Source organism: Culex pipiens, unplaced genomic scaffold (genome assembly GCF_016801865.2).
Source record: "Culex pipiens pallens isolate TS unplaced genomic scaffold, TS_CPP_V2 Cpp_Un0148, whole genome shotgun sequence".
In the NCBI taxonomy this organism is placed as follows: Eukaryota; Metazoa; Arthropoda; class Insecta; order Diptera; family Culicidae; genus Culex; species Culex pipiens.
This window is the reverse complement of record NW_026292965.1, coordinates 642-24,540: the sequence shown is the minus strand read 5'-3', so window position 1 is coordinate 24,540 and position 23,899 is coordinate 642. Positions and strand designations below refer to the sequence as shown.

General features: G+C 37.7%; 2 protein-coding genes across 2 annotated transcripts; both read left to right on the top strand.

Moving 5' to 3' along the window:
* Nucleotides 1–13,354: 13,354 nt before the first annotated feature.
* LOC128093798 (G-protein coupled receptor 39-like) lies at nucleotides 13,355–16,714 on the top strand (the record flags this gene model as incomplete). The annotated part of the gene is made up of 1 exon (XM_052711575.1): nucleotides 13,355–16,714. A coding segment is annotated over one exon (1,263 nt), but the record flags the coding sequence as incomplete, so codon positions are not given.
* A 4,086-nt stretch (nucleotides 16,715–20,800) lies between these two features.
* On the top strand, nucleotides 20,801–22,984 carry LOC128093797 (neuromedin-K receptor-like). Its single transcript, XM_052711574.1, has 2 exons — nucleotides 20,801–20,834; nucleotides 21,391–22,984. The coding sequence occupies exons 1-2, from the start codon at nucleotides 20,801–20,803 to the stop codon at nucleotides 22,743–22,745; spliced, it is 1,389 nt and encodes a 462-aa protein (XP_052567534.1). The 3' UTR covers nucleotides 22,746–22,984.
* The last annotated feature ends 915 nt before the right edge of the window (nucleotides 22,985–23,899 follow it).

Below are 23,899 nucleotides of genomic sequence, written 5' to 3'. Positions count from 1 at the left end.
AGTCAACTCTTGGGGAGGTCCGGGGTCTCGGTGGCGTTCGCTTCCCAAAATGGGAAAAAGAAAAGATATTCGCTTTTTGTCGTAACTTCCCGGAGCAGCCCGTAGCTACGAAACGTGTTCTTCCTTCTTTATGCTTGTAAGGAGTGTGTGAGGACTTTGCTATGGCGTAAAGTTGCTAGGTTTTTCCACCGAAATGTGGTCGTGTCACTACCGCAATCTTTTAATTTTAGTGCGTTTGTGAAAAATGCTATTTACTGTCCCATAAAGAATAACTTTTTGTAGGGGATCAACCTGTAACTCTAGGAGTAGAAAAAAATGTTTTACCGGTAAATTCAACTTTTTCTACAAAACAAACAAAACAAAAAGCCGGAAAATCTAACCAGCAAGTTGCGACAAATAACAATGCAATAGTTTTCTCGTCATTGATATTCAATACTTTTTCTATCCTCTCGCATTATTTTTTCGCTGAGGGAAAATTGAAAGACTGCTCGGCAATAGACATCAGACATTGCTTTTGCTTCTGCTGCGGTAATGAAGCGTGAATAATGCTTGACTGTTTGGACGCGGAAAATGACATTCGCATCCAACGGGAAAGATATTGAACGAAAGTTGAGGGAAAAAGTTTTTTTTTGTCTTCTCAACAAAAGGATGAAAATGAATGGCAATCCATTTGTTTTCGGTTGAAAATGTCTCGCCATGGTTTTGGCCTGTTGCGAGCGACGGGAAAGGGATACATATTGCAGCTGTTCGGAATTCCGTTCACGTCGCCGGGAAAGCTTACCCACCCACCTCCGCCCTGCTCTGGTTTAGCACGATAACACTTGAAACTTTGTGTGCGTTGATATGCGTAAGAGTAACCAGCTAAAGTGGCTTGAACGAGAACCATACAAAGTTTGAAAGGATTGTCTTCAGGGGATGTTTTTGTTGGAAGACTTTTTGAGAGCTTACTTTAGCGGGGAATTCTACCACTTTTTTATTATTAAATTCAGACATGGTATTTTGTCTGTTCCGTTTCAAAACGAATTTAAATTACTCAAAAGCATATTCTATTGACTTGTAATTGAACAAAATAAGCTCTAGGGTTTAAAGTTGATAGCTTCATTCGACGTTTGGTATTTTTGTATCTTTTTCGATACAACACATACATTTATTTCGGAATTCTGAGTACCGTAAAGGGACCCTCCATAAACCACGTGGAAACTTTTTTGGAAATCTCCCCCCCCCCCCCCCCCCCCCCCCCCATCGTGGACAATTTCCTGACAAAAGAAACCAAGAAACCTTTTTTTGTATGGAGCGTGGACAACCGCAAAAAAATTTTTTTGATTTCCTGGGTGTTTTTGATAGTCAAAGTTTTTCTTTTTTAAATAAAATTTAAGGTGTTCATTTTATTTTTTCTTTACATCAAATGTACTATCACTAAGGTTGCTAATATAGTTTCTAAGAAAAATAATCAATGTTTAGGTTTAGTTAACTAAGTTTATATGCTTTTTAAAGACATTTATATAAATTTTAGGTAAAATTGTAAATAGTCACCATTTTGCCTGAAATTCGTTAAAACTAGTTTTGTTTATAGAATTATCGATTCATATTGCATTTCAAACTGAATTCATAGCACGAATAAAAAGTTTTCACATTTTATATGGAATATTTTTTATTGAAAATGCCTATAAATATGACGATTTGTTTAAATATAAAATCAAAAACACTTGATCTTTATGGGTCTTCTTTTCTAAATTTTAAGCGGGCGTACATCAACTTTGAAAAATATTTACAACGGTTTTGATTTTGGGTGAAAAAACTTTGAGCGAGCGAGCAAATATTTTGTCATAGTCAGTACGAATATTTATTTTTTTAAATTTATGTTTATTCAGATTTTCTTTTCCATGTAAATTCATTCAGTTAAAATATTATTGAGTGTCCAATCACAATCGATGACTTTTCACCTCAATTTTAAATACTAGCAACTATCTTTTATTCATGATATATTGTAGCTTTCGCTATTCAGTGATTTCAAATGTAGGAGGTCCTACATGTACAAATTCAGTACCGTAAACTGGGGTGACTTTGATAGCCCGGGGTGACATTGATAGAAATTTGATTTGGCCACTAATTTTGATACATCCAATGTAACAGTCACATTTTTGCATATGAGCAGTTCTCTCAGATTTCGGTCATTCGATTTTTTTTGTATTTTTTAATCCGACTGAAACTTTTTTGGTGGCTTCGGTATGCCCAAAGAAGCCATTTTGCATCATTAGTTTGTCCATTTAATTTTTCATACAAATTTGGCAGCTGTCTATACAAAAATGATGTTTGAAAATTCAAAAATCTGTATCTTTGGAAGGAATTTTTTGATCGACTTGGTGTCTTCGGCAAAGTTGTAGGTATGGATACGGACTACACTGGAAAAAAATGATACACGGTAAAAAAAATTGGTGATTTTTTTATTTAAGTTTTTATTACTAAAACTTGATTTGCAAAAAAAAACTATTTTTAATTTTTTTTATTTTTTGATATGTTTTAGAGGACATAAAAAGCCAACTTTTCAGAAATTTCCAGGTTGTGCAAAAAATCTTTGAGCGAGTTATGATTTTTTTTATCAATACTGATTTTTTCAAAAAATCGAAATATTAGTCGCAGAAATTTTTCAACTTCATTTTTCGATGTAAAATCAAATTTGCAATCGAAAAGTACTTTAGTAAAATTTTGATAAAGTGCACCGTTTTCAAGTTAAATCCATATTTAGGTGACTTTTTTGAAAATAGTCGCAGTTTTTCATTTTTTTAAATTAGTGCACATGTTTGCACACTTTTGGAAAAAATATTCTTGAAGAGCTGAGAAAATTCTCTGACTGACTTTGTTGATACGATCTTTAGTTGCTGAGATATTGCAATGCAAAGGTTTAAAAACAGGAAAATTGATGTTTTCTAAGTCTGACCCAAACAACCCACCATTTTTTAATGTCGATATGTCAGCAACTAATGGTCTGATTTTCAATGTTAATATTTGAAACATTTGTGAAATTTTTCGAACTTTTCGAAAAAAATATTTTCAAAATTTTTAAACTAAGACTAACATTTTAAAAGGGCCAAACATTCATTATTACGCCCTTTTAAAATGTAAGTCGTGGATTAATTTTTTTGAAAATATTGTTTTCGAAAAGATCGGAAAATTTTACAAATGTTTCATATATTGACATTGAAAATCGGACTATTAGTTGCTGAGATATCGACATTAAAAAATGGTGGGCTGTTTGGGTGAGAATTGGAAAACATCAATTTTCCTGTTTTTAAACCTTTGCATTGCAATATCTCAGCAACTAAAGATCGTATCAACAAAGTCCGAATAAGCAAAATATAGAGAATTTTCTCAGCTTTTCAAACATATTTTTTCCAAAAGTGTGCAAACATGTGCACTAATTTAAAAAAATGAAAAACTGCGACTATTTTCAAAAAAGTCACCTAAATATGGATTTAACTTGAAAACGGTGCACTTTATCAAAATTTTACTAAAGTACTTTTCGATTGCAAATTTGATTTTACATCGTGAATGAAGTTGAAAAATTTTTGCAACCAATATTTCGATTTTTTGAAAAAATCAGTATTGATAAAAAAAATTCATAACTCGCTCAAAGATTTTTGCACAACCTGGAAATTTCTGAAAAGTTGGCATTTTATGTCCTCTAAAACATATCAAAAAATAAAAAAATAAAAATAGTGTTTTTTTGCAAATGAAGTTTTAGTGATAAAAAGTTAAATAAAAAAATCACCAAATTTTTTTTACCGTGTATCATTTTTTTCCAGTGTAGTCCGTATCCATACCTACAACTTTGCCGAAGACACCAAATCGATCACAAAATTCCTTCAAAAGATACAGATTTTTGAATTTTCAAACATCATTTTTGTATGGACAGCTGCCAAATTTGTATGGAAAATTAAATGGACAAACTAATGATGCAAAATGGCTTCTTTGGGCATACCGAAGCCACCAAAAAAGTTTCAGTCGGATTAAAAAATACAAAAATTAAAAATGAAGAAAAAAGACCGATTTCGTTGAGAATTGCTCATATATGTTCGATAATAAGGTAGCCCTTAATGCTTACATACTCAAAATTCTCAAAAATGTTTAGATAAAAATTTGACGGGCTTTTTAAAAACCTATCAAAGTCACCCCGGGCTATCAAAGTCACCCCAGTTTACGGTACAACTGATAGGCAAGCTGATAGGGCGCCTATTTGTTTTTTTCTTCTGAACCAAATTTTGTAAGCCAATTTTTCAAGCTTAGGTTTTGTAAAACATTATGTTGCACCTCTTGTAACTGTTAAACCACAGACTGTACTAAAACTTCAACAAATATCCAAACATAACAAATAAAATTTATTGGGCATCCTTAACCAAAAATAACTTTATTATATGATACTAAAAAGAATAGGATTTGATCAGTCCAGTCCAAAGGTTATACTAGTCAACAAAATACACAATTACATCTTAAATTGTTCAGGTCTTGAAATAAACAATTGCTTTAGTCTTCTAGACATTGCATTGAGCAAAAAGGTTGCCTGAAGAGTAAACATTATCCGAAAACAAATCATCCCTCCGTCGTCGGTCACAGTTAGTTTGGGATCATTTCTTGGGTCACACGGGCAAAACGGTTTACCCATTGTTGAAAATCATAACAAAACCACGCACGTGTAGCGACCACCCTCTACGAGGACACCAAAGTATCAAAAGGGGCGATTAAGCAAACAAAATGCCGATATCATGAAGCTATCAGCATCAATTTCATGCTTGGTCTCGCTTTGGGGCTCATCCCTTGTTTAGTCTGTGCTGCCGGTGGCGCGGTGGGCTGTGAGAGGCGTGACCATGCATGAGTTTATTTACATTTACGCCAATCATATTTACCACAGTGCCACTCTCGGCTTTTCCTCCCTGCGAGAATGTGTAAGGGGCAAATTCGATGAGATTCTCATGTTTACTGTAAGTATTTGTTTCGTGACAATTTTAGTTTTTTGTTGTTGTAAATAACCTATATAAAATTTGCTATTTAAAATAAGTTTTGTTCTTTTGCCATTTTTTGTAGATAAAATTTATAACAGAAAACAAAACTTCCTTGACCTATCCAACTTAAACGAATTTCAACGGATCAGGTTCAGTCATAAAGCGTTATGACGACGGTACATGAACCAATTGAAGATTGCCTTCGTATCGTTTTCTTTCTCCACGAGTTCGGTGCCACAATTCCGGTTTAGGCGTATTTCAGTATTCGGTTCCGGAATTGTCATAATGTTACTTTTTATCGTTTGCTGATATCCTGCCCCCCGCCGTCGCTTAAGGTCGTTGAGCTGGGCCAAAATTTTGCGGAATTTTTCTTCTATGAAAGTGGAGAGCTTTACCTCGATTATTATGGCTTAGCCGATCAACTCTCACTCCCCTGGGCAGGCCGGGATAATAAAAGGATAATTTATGGCAAAACCGTCACACGTAACCAAGTGGATGAAGTCACAAATGCAAAAAGTGGATGGAAAGCTGCAAATATCGTTCTAGAAATAATGGACGGTATCAATTAACGAAGTTGAGGAAAAGGGGTCTCTAATTTGACTGTAATTTGACGATGGTGGTGATTTAATTTGATTGGAATAATGAACGACACCTTTTTATCTAACTTTGCTCTTGGATGTTTAAAAATAAAATAAAATAAAAACGAACAGAGAAGATTTCAACTAAAGGAAAGTACGATACGTACAGCACTTTGCAGCTCTTATCCGGAAACCTGATCAATTCATTTAGTTAAATAAGAGCAAATCAAATCCAACGAAAAAAACACGAGCAATTTATGTGAAGAAATTTGATCTTTTTCCTTCCATCAACCATGAGAAATGGCTTGGTGCTTTCTGCGTTTCGATTTCCGCATATGTGATAGACAGACCAAACCCCCTCAATCCGGGAAAAATCTGCTAGGCCTGTCAGAATGTTGTCCATCAATATTTCTTCCTTTTTGTTACTCGCTTTACGAATGTCTATAAAAGTGAACGTTGCGTACTGAAATCACACCCTTTTCGAATCATGTCTATCCTCTCTAGTTTGTTCTTGAGCAGGGAAAAAGAAGCAACATTTATGTATTTGGCATCGGTTACCAAAATGACCTCATGACGTCATACAATATCAAGTTAGGAATTATACATAAGGATAGCTTATATGTATTTCCGGTATTATAGAAAGCTGTCTAATGCAATCTTAAATATAAAAAAAATCTTCTGACGAAGAAGTTTATTTTAATCTGGCTTTAAAATGATTTGGTTAGACAGTGCATGAAAGGAGAAACGTAAGTATTTGTGTTTCATGACAGGAGTCATCCTCATAACGTAACATCTCAAAATAACGTTTTTTTAAAACTAATTTATCCCAATTTGCACAACCTACTCCATTTATGAATTACATTACACTCCTTTATCCCAAACCTGCCTCAAAATTCCCAGCTGATGGTGCTTGTTAACCCCCTACTCGGCACGTGCGCTGCCAAAAATATCCCACGTGAGCAACCGTGCGGCACAGCGTGACATCGCCCGCACCGCACCCGTGTAAACGATAGTAAATTTGTTTGAATAACCAACTAATGAAGTTTGAATGCTTTTTTCTCACATCTCTCTATATTACTCTACTCTGCTGCTGTTGCCTGTTGGCCCGGGTCCCCCTTGTATGGTGTGTGTAAACGCGCGTGTTTCTTTGGTACATGGTGTGGTAACTGGTAATCCTCTAAACAGCTGCAATGACGCTTCTTCGTGTAACCCTTGATGCTGCGAGGGCGGGTGTGTATTCGCACCAACCAACCCAGGACGGAAAGTGAAGCGAAACCACCCACTAAACCCAAACCAAACATAACCTCGCTCTCTCTGTATCCTACTCTGGTTGCGATTCAGGCTTGCTGCCTTAACTTTGGTTTAGGAACTCTTCACATACCTACCAGACCATGTGCTTGACGATGAATGATGAGCCGGAATTTCGTCGGGAGAGGGGATTGTCAACATTTTGCCAACAAATCTTAATTCAACGAAGGACTCGAGCCAGCTAGTGGGACTAGACTAGACGGAAAGTTAATTTAATTATGGCGGAATTCTTTCCAAATTCCGCAATTAACCAGACGACCTAACAGCGGAAGAAGCTAAATCAATGTGAAACACTTTAGTGGGACCTTATGCCATCAAGGAAACTTGTTATTTTTTGGGAAGATACATTTTAAGCTGGTAAATAATTGTAAGTTTACTCGCGACCGAGTTGATTGCGATATTCTCGACCTTATCACGGAAGAGCCATACTTCACTGATTTCTGATTAATGTGTAATGTCTTTCCGGAATGTTACACGGGGGATTAATGATATTCGCCCCCATTATTTCGCTTGTCATCCTTTGAGGCCTACAGCGCGGGTAGCCAAACTTTAGTTGGCTTGTATTAATTGATAATCACAGAAGTGGAAATTTGAAAAGCTTTACAGATTCGAAGTAGAGAATTAGGTGCTGAACGTCTTAACATCGTCACCATAACTTTTCATGAGAACTCTAAATTCCTGGGTGTTCCAACAGCTTTCCGAAGAATAAACTCAGTTTTGAGCTATCAAGTGTTACTTGTTTCATATGTGCATTTTTCGATATTTTTCCAAAATTCAAAAAAAAATAAATTTTAAAATCGCAAAATAATTTGCGAAAATCTAAAGAACTACTCAACTCCGATTTTGAAAGTTCAAGAAATTTTCACGAAACCTTTATTTTTTGTAGAACTTATGACACCATCTTTATACACTTGATACCTAAAGATATTCAAACATATTGATTTTTGAATTTTTGATTGAAGGAAAAGCCCGTTTGAGACTTTATTTTTAGCTCAGGTGAAATTTATCCCTCTACAACTCTACCCCGCCTTTAGACGGGCTTCGATTTGAAAATTTGTAATTTGTGCGTTTATTTATAACGATAACCTGTTAGTTTACAACTTTTTATCAGGTCAAGGAAGTAACTGTAAGAAGAATATAATTGATAGAAATAATCCATACAAACTAAGTTAGTGTAACTATTCGTTAAACTAAAATTAAGCAGAAGGCTTAGACTAGAGTTTTGACAAAACATTTAAAAGATGATAATGTCGGTTTAGTTTTTGCATCGATTGGTAAACCGTTCCAGCAGGTGGCTCCGTGAACCAGGACACTTTTTCCGCTTGAAGTGGTGTGTCTAGGGATGATGAAGCAGCGGGTTCGCTGCTGCTGACCGCGTTGCAGGTGTTGTTGGATGTAGTCTGGTAGGTCGTCGTAGTAGGCTTGTCTCATGAAACTGCAGATCCTCAGACGGTAGTTCGATGGCAAGTCAATTCCAAGGATAGAGTTGCGGACAGCTGCTGTGGTATCACGTCGGCGAAGGTTGTGTACAAATCGTACGGCGGATTTGAAGCAACGATACAGTTGATCCTTCAGTGCAGCTGATAGTCCGGGGTAGTAGACGACATCACAATACGTGAAGAATGGCATTACTACCGCTTGCACCAGCTTTCGCCGTGTTTGTGTCGAAAGAACAGCGCTGAACCGACGGAACGTACGCAGGACATTGTAGGTTCTCATTACAACGTCGTTCACCTGATCTTTCCACGTGAGGTTACGGTCCAACTTCAACCCAAGGTTGATGACCTTGTCCGACAGCGGAACAGTTTCGCCGCAGAACGTTATTTCAGCTTCTGGTACGATTGCTCCGGACTTGCTAAAAATTATAGCTTGGGTTTTTTTCGGATTTGGTGCAAGCCAGTTTGCACCAGCCCAACGAGCTATCCTCTCCAGATCCGCGTTGATGGTTTGTACAAGTGTATCAACATCAGCTGAAGGTCCGGAAATGTACACTTGCAGGTCGTCGGCATAGAGATGATAGTTGCACCTCAATTCCATGTTTCAATCAATTTTTGATCTTTAAAAAGCATTGGAAGGAAGAACTTTTAAAATGTTAGAAAATTTATGGGTTGGATGTTTTCTTGTTTTATGTGACTTTGCCAATGTTTAGAATAGGCCAAATACTACCGAAAACAAACATAAACTTCACAAGATAAATGCAAATTAAAATACTAAAAATTTAACAAGAAAAAGATAAATCAAGAGAAGTAAAGTTTTTCGCAGAATAAAAGTTGCTCAAAATGACCTCCTAAACACGGGAAAAATAAAAATATTGGAAAAAAATCGGGTAGTAGAGGGTTAACTAATGTTTTTACACAGCAAAAAATTTCTGTGTAAAATCGCATGCAAAAGCATGCACATCACCTTTGTGAGAAAAAGCATGTAATATTGTATGAGAAAACGTGTACACAAAAAGCATGTACCGAAGAAAAAAAATCAGGTCTGCTCACCCCAAAAATAACATCAATCCGGTGAAAGTCATAGTCAGATTACCAAGTCCGCGCCCCAACCCACTCGGCTATTTCGCCGCTTTGAAAATAGTTGGATCAATGCCAATCTAACAGTAGGTTTTCCGTACGTCGTATACTGTGTTAACTGCATACGATGATGGGGAACCTACAGCTACATCGGTGAAGATCCAATTATTTTCATAGCGGCGAGATAGCCGAGTGGGTTGGGGCACGGACTTGGTAATCTGAATATGACTCTCGCCGGATTGATGTTATTTTTGGGGTGAGCAGACCTGATATTTTTCTTCGATACATGCTTTTTGTGTACACGTTTTCTCATAAAATATTACATGCTTTTTATCACAAAGGTGATGTGCATGCTTTTGCATGCGATTTTACCATCGGATTTTTTGCTGTGTAGATGATTCTTATGGAAACACTGAGCAACTTTGCAAAAGTATGCTGCTTGTTGAATATAACTATTTTCTCGAACACATTTAGTTACAGGCAGTTATTTATATTTTGTCAAATATCTTGTGTTCTTCTGATCTGCGCAAAAAATAAACAAAATTAAAATTGAGAAATTTCATATTTAAATTAGTTTATAAGGGATTGTTTGAATTTTTTTGCTGCTTGACTTTGTAAGATAATTTTCATTTTTTTTTCAAAAACTTTTCAGTTGTTTTGTAACAATATTAAAAAGAAAACTGCTAATGTTTTGAAATAAAAATCACAACAAAAATATTTACCCATACATTTATTTTAAAATTCGAGCAGACACTTGCAATAGAGACCTCAAAGGAGCTGTATGTCGTTCAAGTGGATGGTTTGTTGTTTTAAAATATAAGGTAAAATTTCATTTAAAAATCATTTTTCCACGTTGTCTGACCCGAACCGAACCAGCGTTTATGGCTGAAAGGCTCGTTAATAAAGACAACTAACGTTGTCTGACATCTAAGTTTGAGCTTGCGATCCAAATTAATTTCATGTTTCAGCTAAAATTAAAAAAAAATGTGGTGAGAACAAATGCAAAAAAGACTGTTACTGATGCAAGCAAATTTCCTCTCAATTAAGTGGATCACATTTCAACGATCTTTATAACCTGTAATCAGAGATCATATTTCTCTTTCATATTACACAGCAAAAAATTTCTGTGTAAAATCGCATGCAAAAGCATGCACATCACCTTTGTGAGAAAAAGCATGTAATATTGTATGAGAAAACGTGTACACAAAAAGCATGTACCGAAGAAAAAAAATCAGGTCTGCTCACCCCAAAAATAACATCAATCCGGTGAAAGTCATAGTCAGATTACCAAGTCCGCGCCCCAACCCACTCGGCTATTTCGCCGCTTTGAAAATAGTTGGATCAATGCCAATCTAACAGTAGGTTTTCCGTACGTCGTATACTGTGTTAACTGCATACGATGATGGGGAACCTACAGCTACATCGGTGAAGATCCAATTATTTTCATAGCGGCGAGATAGCCGAGTGGGTTGGGGCACGGACTTGGTAATCTGAATATGACTCTCGCCGGATTGATGTTATTTTTGGGGTGAGCAGACCTGATATTTTTCTTCGATACATGCTTTTTGTGTACACGTTTTCTCATAAAATATTACATGCTTTTTATCACAAAGGTGATGTGCATGCTTTTGCATGCGATTTTACCATCGGATTTTTTGCTGTGTAAATTAACTTATAATTATTTAAACAGAACTGGCGATAAAATCAGAGAGGTGCACAAATCTATCACCCCGCGTGCATACGACATTTTCTGCCGAAGTAATTGCCCGTTTTGGTCGAATTTATGGTTTTTATCGTTGTTTTAACACTTTCTTAAGGGCATAAAATTCCTTGTTTGTCATATTACAATGCAAAACCGTGTTCCCTCCACCACCGACGACAACACTCGTGCACGGTAGCACCTTGTTTTTATTTTAGCCTCTTCTTTGCGGTTTTGTCATCGCGGCCAATTTTGTTCCTTTTTTGTCGCCGGATCGGCCGATCTTCATGTCGCAATAAAATTATAAGCGATCATTAAAAACGACGGCTTCGGTGTGTGTGTCGTTTTGCGTCAACTGCACAGTGGTCCAGATCGCAAAATTAAGTGGAAAATGGATTTTTCGAAAAATGGTTAAGTTTTGGAGCTTTGGTGTCTTCAGAAGAGTTGTTGCATATGGAAAGGGGCAACTTTTGGTTTGGTTGAAAATTAGGGTGGTTCACGATTAGGGTGATTTTGGAAATCTAACTTTACAGGAATATTTTTGGGATTTTTTTTGTCTTCTAGAAAGTTGTTGGGCTTGCCATTTCAAGCAACTTTGTCGAAGACACCAAAATTTTATCTCGTAATCTACGCCTTCTATGACCAAATTTATAGAAAGCATCTGAGCAAACCTTCAAAAATCAGTTTTTTGAACGTGGCAATTCAGGGTTAAGTTTTAGAGAAAAGTGATGTTCTGAGCACTTTTAGAGCTCTAAAAAACGAACATTTTTATTTGTTGACATGCCAATTTGGACTTAAGGGTCAAAAGTTACAGCCATTTTAAGGTAAAAAAGATGCAAATTTAAAACTTAAATATCTCAAAATGGCGCAAGCCAAATTTTAAGCACTAGGTTGCATTTGAAAGAGGAGATCTAGCACTACAAACGCTGAAAAAATCTCAGAGGTGTTTTTCTTTAAACTCGAGATATCTTCATTTGAAAAAGTCTAATTTTCAAGGGAAAATCATATGGGACCACCCTAACGAAATTCGAAAAATGTCCAAATATATTTTTTTCCATGTAATTTTGCCCGCTGAATCCGAATCTGCCCTCAGAATTGAGCCAAAGTATCGAAAAACCGAGTTTTGGTCATAATTTGGTCATAAATGATAATTTTACATGGAAACCCAAAAAATGACCAAAACTCGGTTTTTCGATACTTTGGCTCAATTCTGAGGGCAGATTCGGATTCAGCGGGCAAAATTACATGGAAAAACATATATTTGGACATTTTTCGAATTTCGTTAGGGTGGTCCCATATGATTTTCCCTTGAAAATTAGACTTTTTCAAATGAAGATATCTCGAGTTTAAAGAAAAACACCTCTGAGATTTTTTCAGCGTTTGTAGTGCTAGATCTCCTCTTTCAAATGCAACCTAGTGCTTAAAATTTGGCTTGCGCCATTTTGAGATATTTAAGTTTTAAATTTGCATCTTTTTTACCTTAAAATGGCTGTAACTTTTGACCCTTAAGTCCAAATTGGCATGTCAACAAATAAAAATGTTCGTTTTTTAGAGCTCTAAAAGTGCTCAGAACATCACTTTTCTCTAAAACTTAACCCTGAATTGCCACGTTCAAAAAACTGATTTTTGAAGGTTTGCTCAGATGCTTTCTATAAATTTGGTCATAGAAGGCGTAGATTACGAGATAAAATTTTGGTGTCTTCGACAAAGTTGCTTGAAATGGCAAGCCCAACAACTTTCTAGAAGACAAAAAAAATCCCAAAAATATTCCTGTAAAGTTAGATTTCCAAAATCACCCTAATCGTGAACCACCCTAATTTTCAACCAAACCAAAAGTTGCCCCTTTCCATATGCAACAACTCTTCTGAAGACACCAAAGCTCCAAAACTTAACCATTTTTCGAAAAATCCATTTTCCACTTAATTTTGCGATCTGGACCACTGTGAACTGGTGTGACCACACGGAATGCAACAACTATGGGACGCGACCGACGGACAGAGTGGTGAATGATTTATCTTTATGGTGCAATTAATGTGACAACGTTGCGTGTAATTTCACCATCGGCTCGCTGATAAGTTATTGTTTTGGGGTAATGAAGTGAAAATCTGAAAATTTTACGTTTCCCGCTCATCATTCATCGGAAGATCGTGGTTTTCTGAATGAAATAATTGCATCCTCTAAATATTCTGACAAGCTTTTCCTCTCTCTTTCTGTATCTTCCAACAACTTTCCTGCTTCGAAATCGCCACGACATGAACACCTTTACACCATCACACACACACGTGCACCCACACAAACACACAAACGTACCAAAACAGTCCCATCCTATTGTTTGCGGAGTACAGCTTCGAGGAGTACCCGGATGGGAGCCGGGCCGCCGTCTGTCTGACCAAGGCGTCCAACGTGTGGACAATCACGTTTTTCCTGATGACCATTTCGCTCTTCTTCTTGTTGCCACTGATCATCCTGATTGTGTTGTACGCCATAATTGCCAAGAACCTGATTGCGAGCAACAACTCGCGGATGAAGATCCGACTTAGCAAGCCGGAACTTAGCTACAAGGCTCGGAAGCAGGTGGTCCTCATGTTGGGCGCCGTCGTGCTGGCTTTCTTCACCTGTTTGCTCCCGTTTCGGATGCTGATGCTGTGGATCATCATCGTGTCCGAAGAAACATTCCAAAAGCTAGCCGTAGAAAAGTACTACAATCTATTGTATTTTAGCCGTATAATGTTCTACCTCAACTCGGCCGTGAACCCTATCCTGTACAACCTGATGTCGTCCAAGTTCCGGAAGGGCTTCCTGCGGCTGTGCCGCTGCACACGCATCTGGACCCGCTCCGGTCGACGGGGTGGCAAGGTACGGGGCCGGTCAGCCACGTTCACGACCACCACAAACTCTTCGTTTCTCACGAACTCATCGATCCGGAAGAGCAGTGAGAAATACACATTATCGCTGGACGATTTACGCTTCCAGCAGCAGCAACAGGACCAACCACAAAGGGTCCAACCGAATGGGCTCCTACTGGCAGCATCGGATACATCTCCCAAACCCACCCCATCGGCCACCAACAGTGACGACGAGGAACCCTTCCAGCTAAGCCGATTCTATCGGATGAACCTACTCCGGCAGTATTCCACCCCCCTGCTGACGACGGAAACCACATCACCGACCCCGACAACGACGACGACAGCCATCGTCCCGACAGGGATCAATAACAACAAATCAGTCGAAAGTGCGGTCAAGCGTCCCTTTAACGTGACCTTCATGGAGACGGCCGTCGAAAGGAGCCACGGGTCCACCGAACTACGACCACCGGATGGGAATACCGGCAGCAGTAGTAGTAGTGGCAATAATCTGCTTAATCCCTGGAAATTGAAACTCAACCGGCGGCCAGCAATGATGGTTCTGACCGCAAAGCAAATGTCGTTGGATGAAAGTTTGTTGGGTCGGCGGAAGCAGCATCCGAACCTGGCGTTGATGACCGTTGTGACTGGAGAGGGTAGCTCGAACGATGTATGAGATGTTTGAAAAGTGTTTTAATTATGGTGAACAGACGAATTCAATTATCACTGGTGGATTGTTTAAGACTCAATGGATCTGATTTATAATTTTTACTAAGTACCATTGAATGATACAATTAAAACAGCATTGTAAAGTTATAACTTGCATAACAATAATTAACAATTTTAAATATTTGCTGTGTCGATCAAGGGCGGCTTCCAACTACTGAGTCACAATTTGTTGATAAAGAAAAAGCTATTTCATTGTAGTCTTAGATACATTAATCAAAATGAGCATTCATAATCAAATGAAATAATTACCTGAAAAAAAATTTGTCGTTTGTTTGTAAGGCACACGGTAAAAAAAATTATGGTTATATTTGATCGATGAATGTTGACAGTTTTGAGTCCTAAAAATGTGTAATAATCCCTCGAAAAATCTGTAAACTTTTCCAAATATCGACGCTTCTGTGCTCTCTTGTACTAAGCTTGCTGGGGTTCCTATCTAATTAGCATGAGAGAGCACAAAAGCATCGAAAAAGCGGTAAGGTAAGAACCTAACTGAGAAAAGTGTTAAAAACAATCCTTTCGATCAAAAGTATGATACCGTAATCTGGGGCGAATCGGGACTTCAGTCTGTCTGAGTCTGTTCTAACCGAAACCAACCAGAAAAATCAAAATATTGTGCTCCAACATGGTTAAAACTTCTGTCCCAATTCGCCCCATGTGTCCCGATTGACCCCAGTTTACGGTAACTGTTTTTCAATTATTACCACCATTTTTTTTGTCAAGATTATTTTCCAATCAAATCTTGACACGGCTGTCACTGCGATTGCTCCCACGCTCCATAATATTCAATCTAGCTCCTATCAAACAAATCACAGTCAATCAGCATCACGTAATCTCACTAAGCATTCCATAACACCATCATCACCAAACCCGATTATCGATTGGCACAGCATCCCTTTCTTATCCAGAGGAAAAGAGATTTCTCTTTAACATCCCCCCACTTCTCTGCAAAAGCCGGCGTGCAGTGTTTGTATGTGTATTCTACTTATTATCATCATCAGGGCGCGCAAAGTCCGTCACCCGCCACCCACAAAAGACCAATGTCAAAGTTGAGCTGAGCTGATCTGAGCCCAAGCCACTCTCCTCAGACAGTTGGTGGAAATCGTTCATTTACTGATGGTAACAGGGCAGATTCGATTCGGAATCTTAGTCATTCGGATTTTTTTAGCTATTTATTCAGAACCATGTTATGATGATGTTATACCTTGTCTTAATGTATGCCTAAATAAATTCTTAAATTGAAAATTTGACATAAAACATGAAGTAATTGAAAGTGTCGAGATAATTGAATCTACACTGTACCATCAAATCAGTGAAAAGCTCTCTCTTTGTGGCGGCCCCCACAATCGAACGGCGGCGAGACGAAACGCGTTGAGGCACTTAACATCCAGCTGTGAAGAAATAATTGAATTTCTCTGTTCTATGACTAGCTGTTTTTTGTTGTATTCCACCACAAGTTCTTCAAAGTCAGTCCACCGTTTCCGCTCCTTGCTGCTCAATGCTTCCTGTTTCCTTTCCTTGCAAAGGGTGGAATTAATCTAATTCAACATCCTCTTGTGTACTCACTTGTGTGTGTGTGCATAATCTTTTGTGTGACAGGATTGTGGTAGTAAAGAAAAACTACTCCCTCAGCTGAAGTAGCCATTTAACTTTATCGATCCTAATAAAAAATGTGGAGATCGAGCATTCCTCCCAGGCCAAATACACGTTTAACTACTGGTCTTGCGGTTGTTGGTTGGATGATAAAAAGACAACTATTCTACTGTTCGCCATGCTAGACAAAGTCAAGGAAAACGAACTCGAAAGTATTATTAATTTTAAGAGTACACATCAAATTTAGAGCTTATCACAAATATTTTATTGTAACAACGCAAAATCCAACGCAAATCTGATTGTTAATTCGGTGTAGTTCGAGTAGTAAACTATTATCCACTTTATGTGAACGTTACCAATTACCAGCTAGCTTTAAAAAATGTAAGAGTCCATTAATTTATTATGTTAAGTATGATTTGTTGAAATAAATATAATATTATGATACAATCAAATTATGCATTAATGTATTACTTATAATTTTAAAAATATAAACGAATCAATTAAACAATGGCCAACATTCATGAGATAGGTTCAAATCATATTGAACCAAACAAAAATTAATACACGCATATTTTTGTAAAAGTTATTTCTGTTTATTTGAAATAAATAAATATTTAAAGTTAAGCAAAACAAACTTAAAATGTAAATTTACAACAAAAAAATGCTAACATGCTAAATAGACGGAAATTCATGTGAATTACTAGGCACCCCCATCAGACTATTTTAGATGGTAATAATTGAAGGAGTCGCATTGCGAGCCCACAAAATTCATGAAAATGTTTGCGGGATATTCCCAGAAAATTAACTGCAAACAGTGACAAGAAAGCATAATCTGTGAATATTTAAACTAATAAATTTTAAGATTTTCTAAGTATTATTATAAAAAACCCGATTTAATATCACCAGAGGTGAAATAGAGCCTTTCTTACAAAATGATGAAACTCCGACAAATATATTGGTGCAATTAATTTTTCAGAAACATAATGATACCACCCAGTGAGAATTTGACCTAAAGCTTCGAATCTTTTTAGGCTAAACCTCGAATGCCATTTTTTTTAATTTCAGAGGTACATTATGGGTCGCAAGATAATTATATTTAATTAAGAAAAACATATTGGATTGACATTATTAGAAAAAATAAAGGGTACTCAGTCTTTAATGTTAGTCTATGATTAACTTAAAAACATATGTATCGATATTGCACTTTGTCGATCGCGTAAAACGCGCAAGCGTAAATGTGCTGGCGTTTATGCTTCGACTTGACGACTTTCGAGCGAGAGCGAGCCGGGACTTCGAATTTGATGTCCAGTATATGATTCTGTATAAAACCAAAAATTTAATAGGAAAAAATATGGTAAAAATAAGATGTAAAACACTAATATCGCGATATCTCTGGAAATACATTTTGGAAAAGCTTCAAATTTTGGGCCCAAGCAGTTTATGGCGCATGATTTGGAATGGCTTTTTGTTTGAAACAGAATTCTTTTAATTTGATGGTGTTATCTGTAAAATAGTTCAAAAAATACCTCTAAAAAATGGCTTTGACCACATTTACAGTACAGTACATTTACTGGTCGAAAATTGTGAATCGAAAAATAAAATGTTCGTCTCCGACCCCACGGCTACAAATCTGAAATATAAAAATTGTGAGTTTTACGAGCGGTTTTCCAATGATGGAAGACACTAATTTTTAAAAGCGGATACAGACATCGCTCAAGTATTTGAGAAAAAGAGCTCTCAAAAATCAAACTTTGAGTCCGGGTTTCGGGCCAAAATTCAATCGAAAGAGCGCATCTAAACCTTCAATTTAGTAATAGGATTTTTTCCTGGGACTATTCCTCGCCGTGTACGATTTTTTTAGATTTCTGAGAAAAGCGTTTTTCCAAAAGCAAACCATAATCCTTTCTTTTGTAAGAAAGGCAAAATATACTTTTTTCTATGTAACGGTACGTTTTTGACAAAATTATTTAAATTATTACCAAGATAAGAAAAAAAAAGTTTGATAGCATTCCATTCACGTGAGTTATCTGCAACCAGCAATTTTTGCACAAAATACTCTTTTGTCTGAATGAAATAATTCGTTCATAAAAGCTGTGGAATTCTAACGAAACTTAAACCTCTTCAAATGAAAAACCTTTTCAAACATTTTTCTCATACTAGTAATCCTATTAGGGCCGTGACATGCTAATTACACCCACTCAGAAAAAAAAAAGTTGACATTGTCAGATTTGATGAGCTCTCGCCTTAAGAAGGAAGAACCCATGTTAGCCCCTCTGCGAGGATGTGCCTAATTCATGTTGTTATAACGTAAGCATGGGCAGAATTAGCGTCAACCCTTTTCACACACCACGTTGGGTGGGTTAATTCAAGATAGCGCAATCAACGACGCCAACGGGAGCACACACGCGTAATAACTTATTTTCGGGTGGTGAATTGTCACTGTTTTTGCACACGCGAAGCTGTCGCCGAGAAATGTTGATCCTCTCACATGGCTATTAATGCCAACATCACATACTTGACTGTTTTGTTGGTTTTATGTTCTGGCTGGGATTAGTACATTTGTTTGTTACATTTTTTCTGTCTGATCACATGAATTTAAAATTTATCATTATTAACAAATTAATGTTTTTTAAATTTATGATATCAAACTTTTTTTATACTTTTATTTAAAAAAAAACCAATTCCATTTTTAAAGATTATACTCGACTAACAAAACACTGTTCCCTGCCAATACACGACAAATACTACTGCAAACAAGGAGCAACGAACGTTAACGAAACAATAAATATTTCGTGTCTCGTTGTATAAACTTTTCATGCCAGACAATGATAAGTAAGGCAAAGGCACGTGTTAATCCAAAAGTGTCAACACAATCAATATTTTACAAACTAGTATTTTTTACAACCTCTTGATTTCATTTTTTTTTAACTATGAACGACATGATCGGTAGTCTTATTTCCAAATAAATCTTAGTACAAAACGTCACACGACAATCCCAGAGACCGGCTCTTTTGTATATAGATTTGCATAAACACGGCCATTACCAATAAATTACCGCCAATCGTAGTAAAGTCATTGGTCGGCACAAATCTTCATCGTCTACCAACAAAACCAGCAGCGTGTGTAATACTATAACCTCAACAGCCGTACAACGACATACGCAGATCCACGATGTGGGAAAGTTGTAAATCACTATTTTATCACCCACAATCATTCCCTCACATTCACGATACTACGAGTTGTGCTCTGCTGAATATCGCTGTTTGTGGATTATCTTTGGTAGGAATGATTACTAATCTTTTTGTAGTCGGATCCGGTTAACAGATTCGATCGTTTTTTTCAAAAATATTAGATTTTTAAAAACAAACTGATTGTCAAAATATATTTCATAGCCAAACAACTTTAAAAAATACTTTAAACATGTATTTGCAATAATAAATTGCGTTGGTTCAAAGTAGGACGAACTACCCTAATAGAAAATTTTATGTAAAGAGATTGGCGGAGGACAGATGGAACGCATGATACGGTCTGTCGACAATGACTAGGCCAAGTATTCATCATCAGCAGCGATGGTTAGTTTGCGATGTGCTGGATGTGACACTAGGGTGACAAGAGAAGCTTTTTACATATTTATCAAATATTACCTAAATCAGCCACTTTTACTTTTTCAACTGTACAACTGTAAAAAGCAAATTTATACACACTTAGTAAAACTGAGTTTTAAGCAATCAAATATCAAACTACGTTTATTCTTCATTTTTTCTAACCAACATGTCTTATTCTACTACCTGGAAATCGGGGACTCCAGCGTGCCTCTTATGTTGCCATATTAGCACTTTGACTCATAAGAAGCGTTTTCAACTGAAATCGAGTAATAAATAGCTCAATTAAAAGTGAGCAAGCAAGTTTATATCTACATTTTCACTAAATACGTTGTTTAAATAGCAAAAATCAGCAAATTGGATGGAGCTATGCTTAACCTGCCAAACATACGAGAATTTCCTCGCATTACCGTTTGGTTTAGATTTAACAATTGCCTCATTAACATGTACCAGGGTGGGAACGGATTTTCAAAAGTTCTCGGATCAAGTTCTGGTGCAGTGCCCCTTGTAGGACATGCCCATAGGGACTCTTACGCCAAATTCAAATCATTTTGTTGAAAACTAGCTTGTCTCAAGTGTGTTAAATTTTCTATTAGAATTACTATTATTACTTCGTACATAGGCCTACAAAGGGTTACGTACATGTAGGCATTTTTTCATATTAAAAATATCTTGTCGCCCTGATGTGCCACTATCTCATGCTCAACTCATATCCATACCCTACCTCAACGGAGAAACAATTTGTGCGGGATTTTTTAGAGGACAGCAATCCGATTTCATGGATTATTTGGACGTTTTTTGGATTTTTTAACATCTTTTACAATTGAAAATATGAACAAATCTTAAAATCCTACAATTCGAATTATAAATTATAAAAAACAAATATATTATATTAAGGCCTTTGATTCCATCCACCAACTGATGTAAAGTGCGCCAAAATGATGCCTTCCGTCGCGTACAACACCATCGCATGTAACAGGTAGGTTGCGCGACATCGCATAAATGGTAAGTTGCGTTGCATACATAAACATTTCAAGCAGTGAATGTCGCGCGATATTTGCTGGTCACGTTTAAAATTTGCAATCATGCGTACATTTCCACTAAAGAGTTTTTCACCCTATTTAACTAAACATGTTTCCGTTTTCCTTCTTATGAATGCCGCACCCACTGTAGATACTCATCTACCTAGCTCTTTACAGCACTGCACTCTTCTCTTCACTAGGAAATTGTGTTTTTTTGAAAAAAGCAAAATTAACTTGCTGTTTAACGATGTGATGACGAAAGCTTGCGGCAGGTTAGTAGTTTGTAGAAATTACTCTTTAATTAGAACTAGTAGAATGTAGATAATATCATGCAATTAACGATAACGAAGAAGAAGTTTGCACCGTTATTAATAAAACTCATTTTCAGTATTTCAAAATAGCAAATCTATTTTCGGTATTATATGTGACAAGATTGTTAGAAACATTTATTTAAAAAAATAAAGAATTTTTTTTTCAAAATTAAATCTTGAGAAGAATCAGTTGAGTAATTCGATTCTTTCTACTCCACAGCCCAATCCTAATGATCTCAACGTACGAATACGTGGAGTACGTAAACGGAAACATGGTTGCCTCCTGCCTGACTCCAGTGGAAAACTTCTGGCATGCGGCCTTCTTTGTTGGTAGCATCGTGGTTTTCTTTATTTTCCCGTTGTTCATCCTGGTGGTGCTGTACTCTGTAATAGCTAAAAACCTGATGGACAACCCTAGCATCATCATGTCCAACGCCAGCGGAAACCGGAGCAACGTGCTCAAGTACCGAAAGCAGGTTATGTTTATGCTGGGTGCGGTCGTTGTCAGCTTCTTCTTCTGTCTACTCCCGTTCCGTGCTCTAACCCTGTGGATAATAATCGTCCCAAGCGAGAACATCGTGTCCATCGGGTTCGAGCGGTTCTACATTATCCTGTACTTTTGTAGAATCATGCTGTACATGAACTCTGCGATCAATCCCATCCTCTACAACCTGATGTCGTCCAAGTTTCGGAACGGTTTCCTACAGCTGCTCGGCTGTGGCAAGATGATCCGCTTGGGCAGTATGTCCTCGACGGTTCGCAAGGGAACGTTTCACACGGCATCAACAAATCTGAGCAGTTCGCTTAACAGCTCCAGCCAGAGAAGACTTACGCGGGACGAAAGCAGTGTCAGTGGGAGAACCATGGAGAGCAACAACAGCCGGAAGAGGTTGCTTCATCAACGCCACAACAGTACGATCTCTATCAAATCTGGCCACGACGAAGCACGAGACGCGGCGCTGATCAGTAACGGTGGATCAATTTGCACACCCTCGGAGGTCATCCCTCTCAATGCAGAAAAAATCGAAGAACTGGACGAATCCACAACGACAGCTGCTTCATTGCCAAACGGTTACGGTTTCCATAGGTTTAAGCATCTCAATGGTAGTTGTAGTGTTATTAGCAGTAGTACCAGTAAGACTAGTCAACGGTTGAACGGGATTGTTTCGGTTGAACCGATAACCGTTCACCAACCGGACAATAAATATCTTATAGTAAGAGCTGCCGTTATTGTGGTGCAAGACAGGCCTCCTGGAGATGATGACCCACCCCCTGTGGGACTACCATCCGCGGAACACGCCGTCGTGAGCTCAAACGGATGTGAACCACTAGTATCTATCATCACTGCCAAAGATGAGAATCAGAACAGTAACTATGTCAATCAAGGACAGCACCAGCATCAGATAACCGCAAACGGTAAAGACAGTGTCAATGTTCAAACAGAAAACATAATGCCCACTAAACAGTGCAAGACAGCTGACGGGCAGGAATCTTCAGAAGAGGTTACTAAAATAAGGCAGTTTTATGGCACGATGGAATGTGATATCTAAATGAAGAAGAAAAAACTGAGGTGATAAGCGAAATGAAAGACGTGATTTAGTTCAACTAAATGCTCGATGGGAATGATATTTTGGCTAGGCTTTTTTTGGGCTTGAATGATAAAAAATGAATCTTTAAAAATACATGAAAATGGTGCAGATAAAGTCAGCTGTCTTTGGCGCGTACATTTTGCTACTACAGATCGTCAAACGAGGAAAATATAGTATTGTGCACATTCTATTTATTGTAAAAAATAATAAAGAAACAAATTTATGTATTAAAACTAGTAAACTTGTTTTATTTTTTCTTTTGCGACACGATTACTTTTAGGGGAAAAAGGAATGAACTGTAGAAACAAAAACAAAATGATCCTACATTACTATGAGTGATTTTGGCTAAAAAATGATAAAATCAGATTTTTCAAGTATTGGCAGATTAGAGCCTTAGCATTAATTATTTACTTTTTAAATAAGGCCGTTGCAAATATTTTTAAATGTTTATACTTACTTTACTTTTACTTTTACTGCTCGTACAACCTCCGGGCCATGAGCTGTCTCCAGATGCGCTGCCACTGAACTCGGTCCTGGGCTGCTACTCTCCAATTCGGCTGCGGAACTCCCACACTTTCCAGATCTTCCTCCACTTGGTTCAACCACCTTGCACGTTGCGCCACCCTCCGCCGCGTTCCAACCGGCTCCGAATTGAACACCAACTTCACCGGATTGATTGTCCGGTTCGGTTGGCGCGCATCAAGCGCGTCCGGCATTCTTGCGACGTGTCCGGCCCACCTGATTCGGCCAGCCTTGGCGACCTTCCAAATACTTGGCTTGCCGTAGAGTTGCGCCAGCTCGTTGTTCATCCTTCTCCTCCATACAGTGTTCTCACGCACGCCGCCAAAGATTGTCCGAAGCACTCGCCGTTCGAAAACTTCAAGCGCTTGCAGGTCCTCCTCGAGCATCGTCCACGTCTCGTGCCCGTAGAGAACGACGGGTCTTATCAGCGTTTCGTACATGGTACACTTTGTACGCCGGGAAAGATGACCAGACCGTAGGGTCTTGTGGAGTCCATAGTAGGCACGACTACCGGTGATGATGTGCCTTCGAATTTCTCTGCTGCTGTTGTTGTCCGATTAACCAACGATCCGAGGTACACAAACTCCTCCACA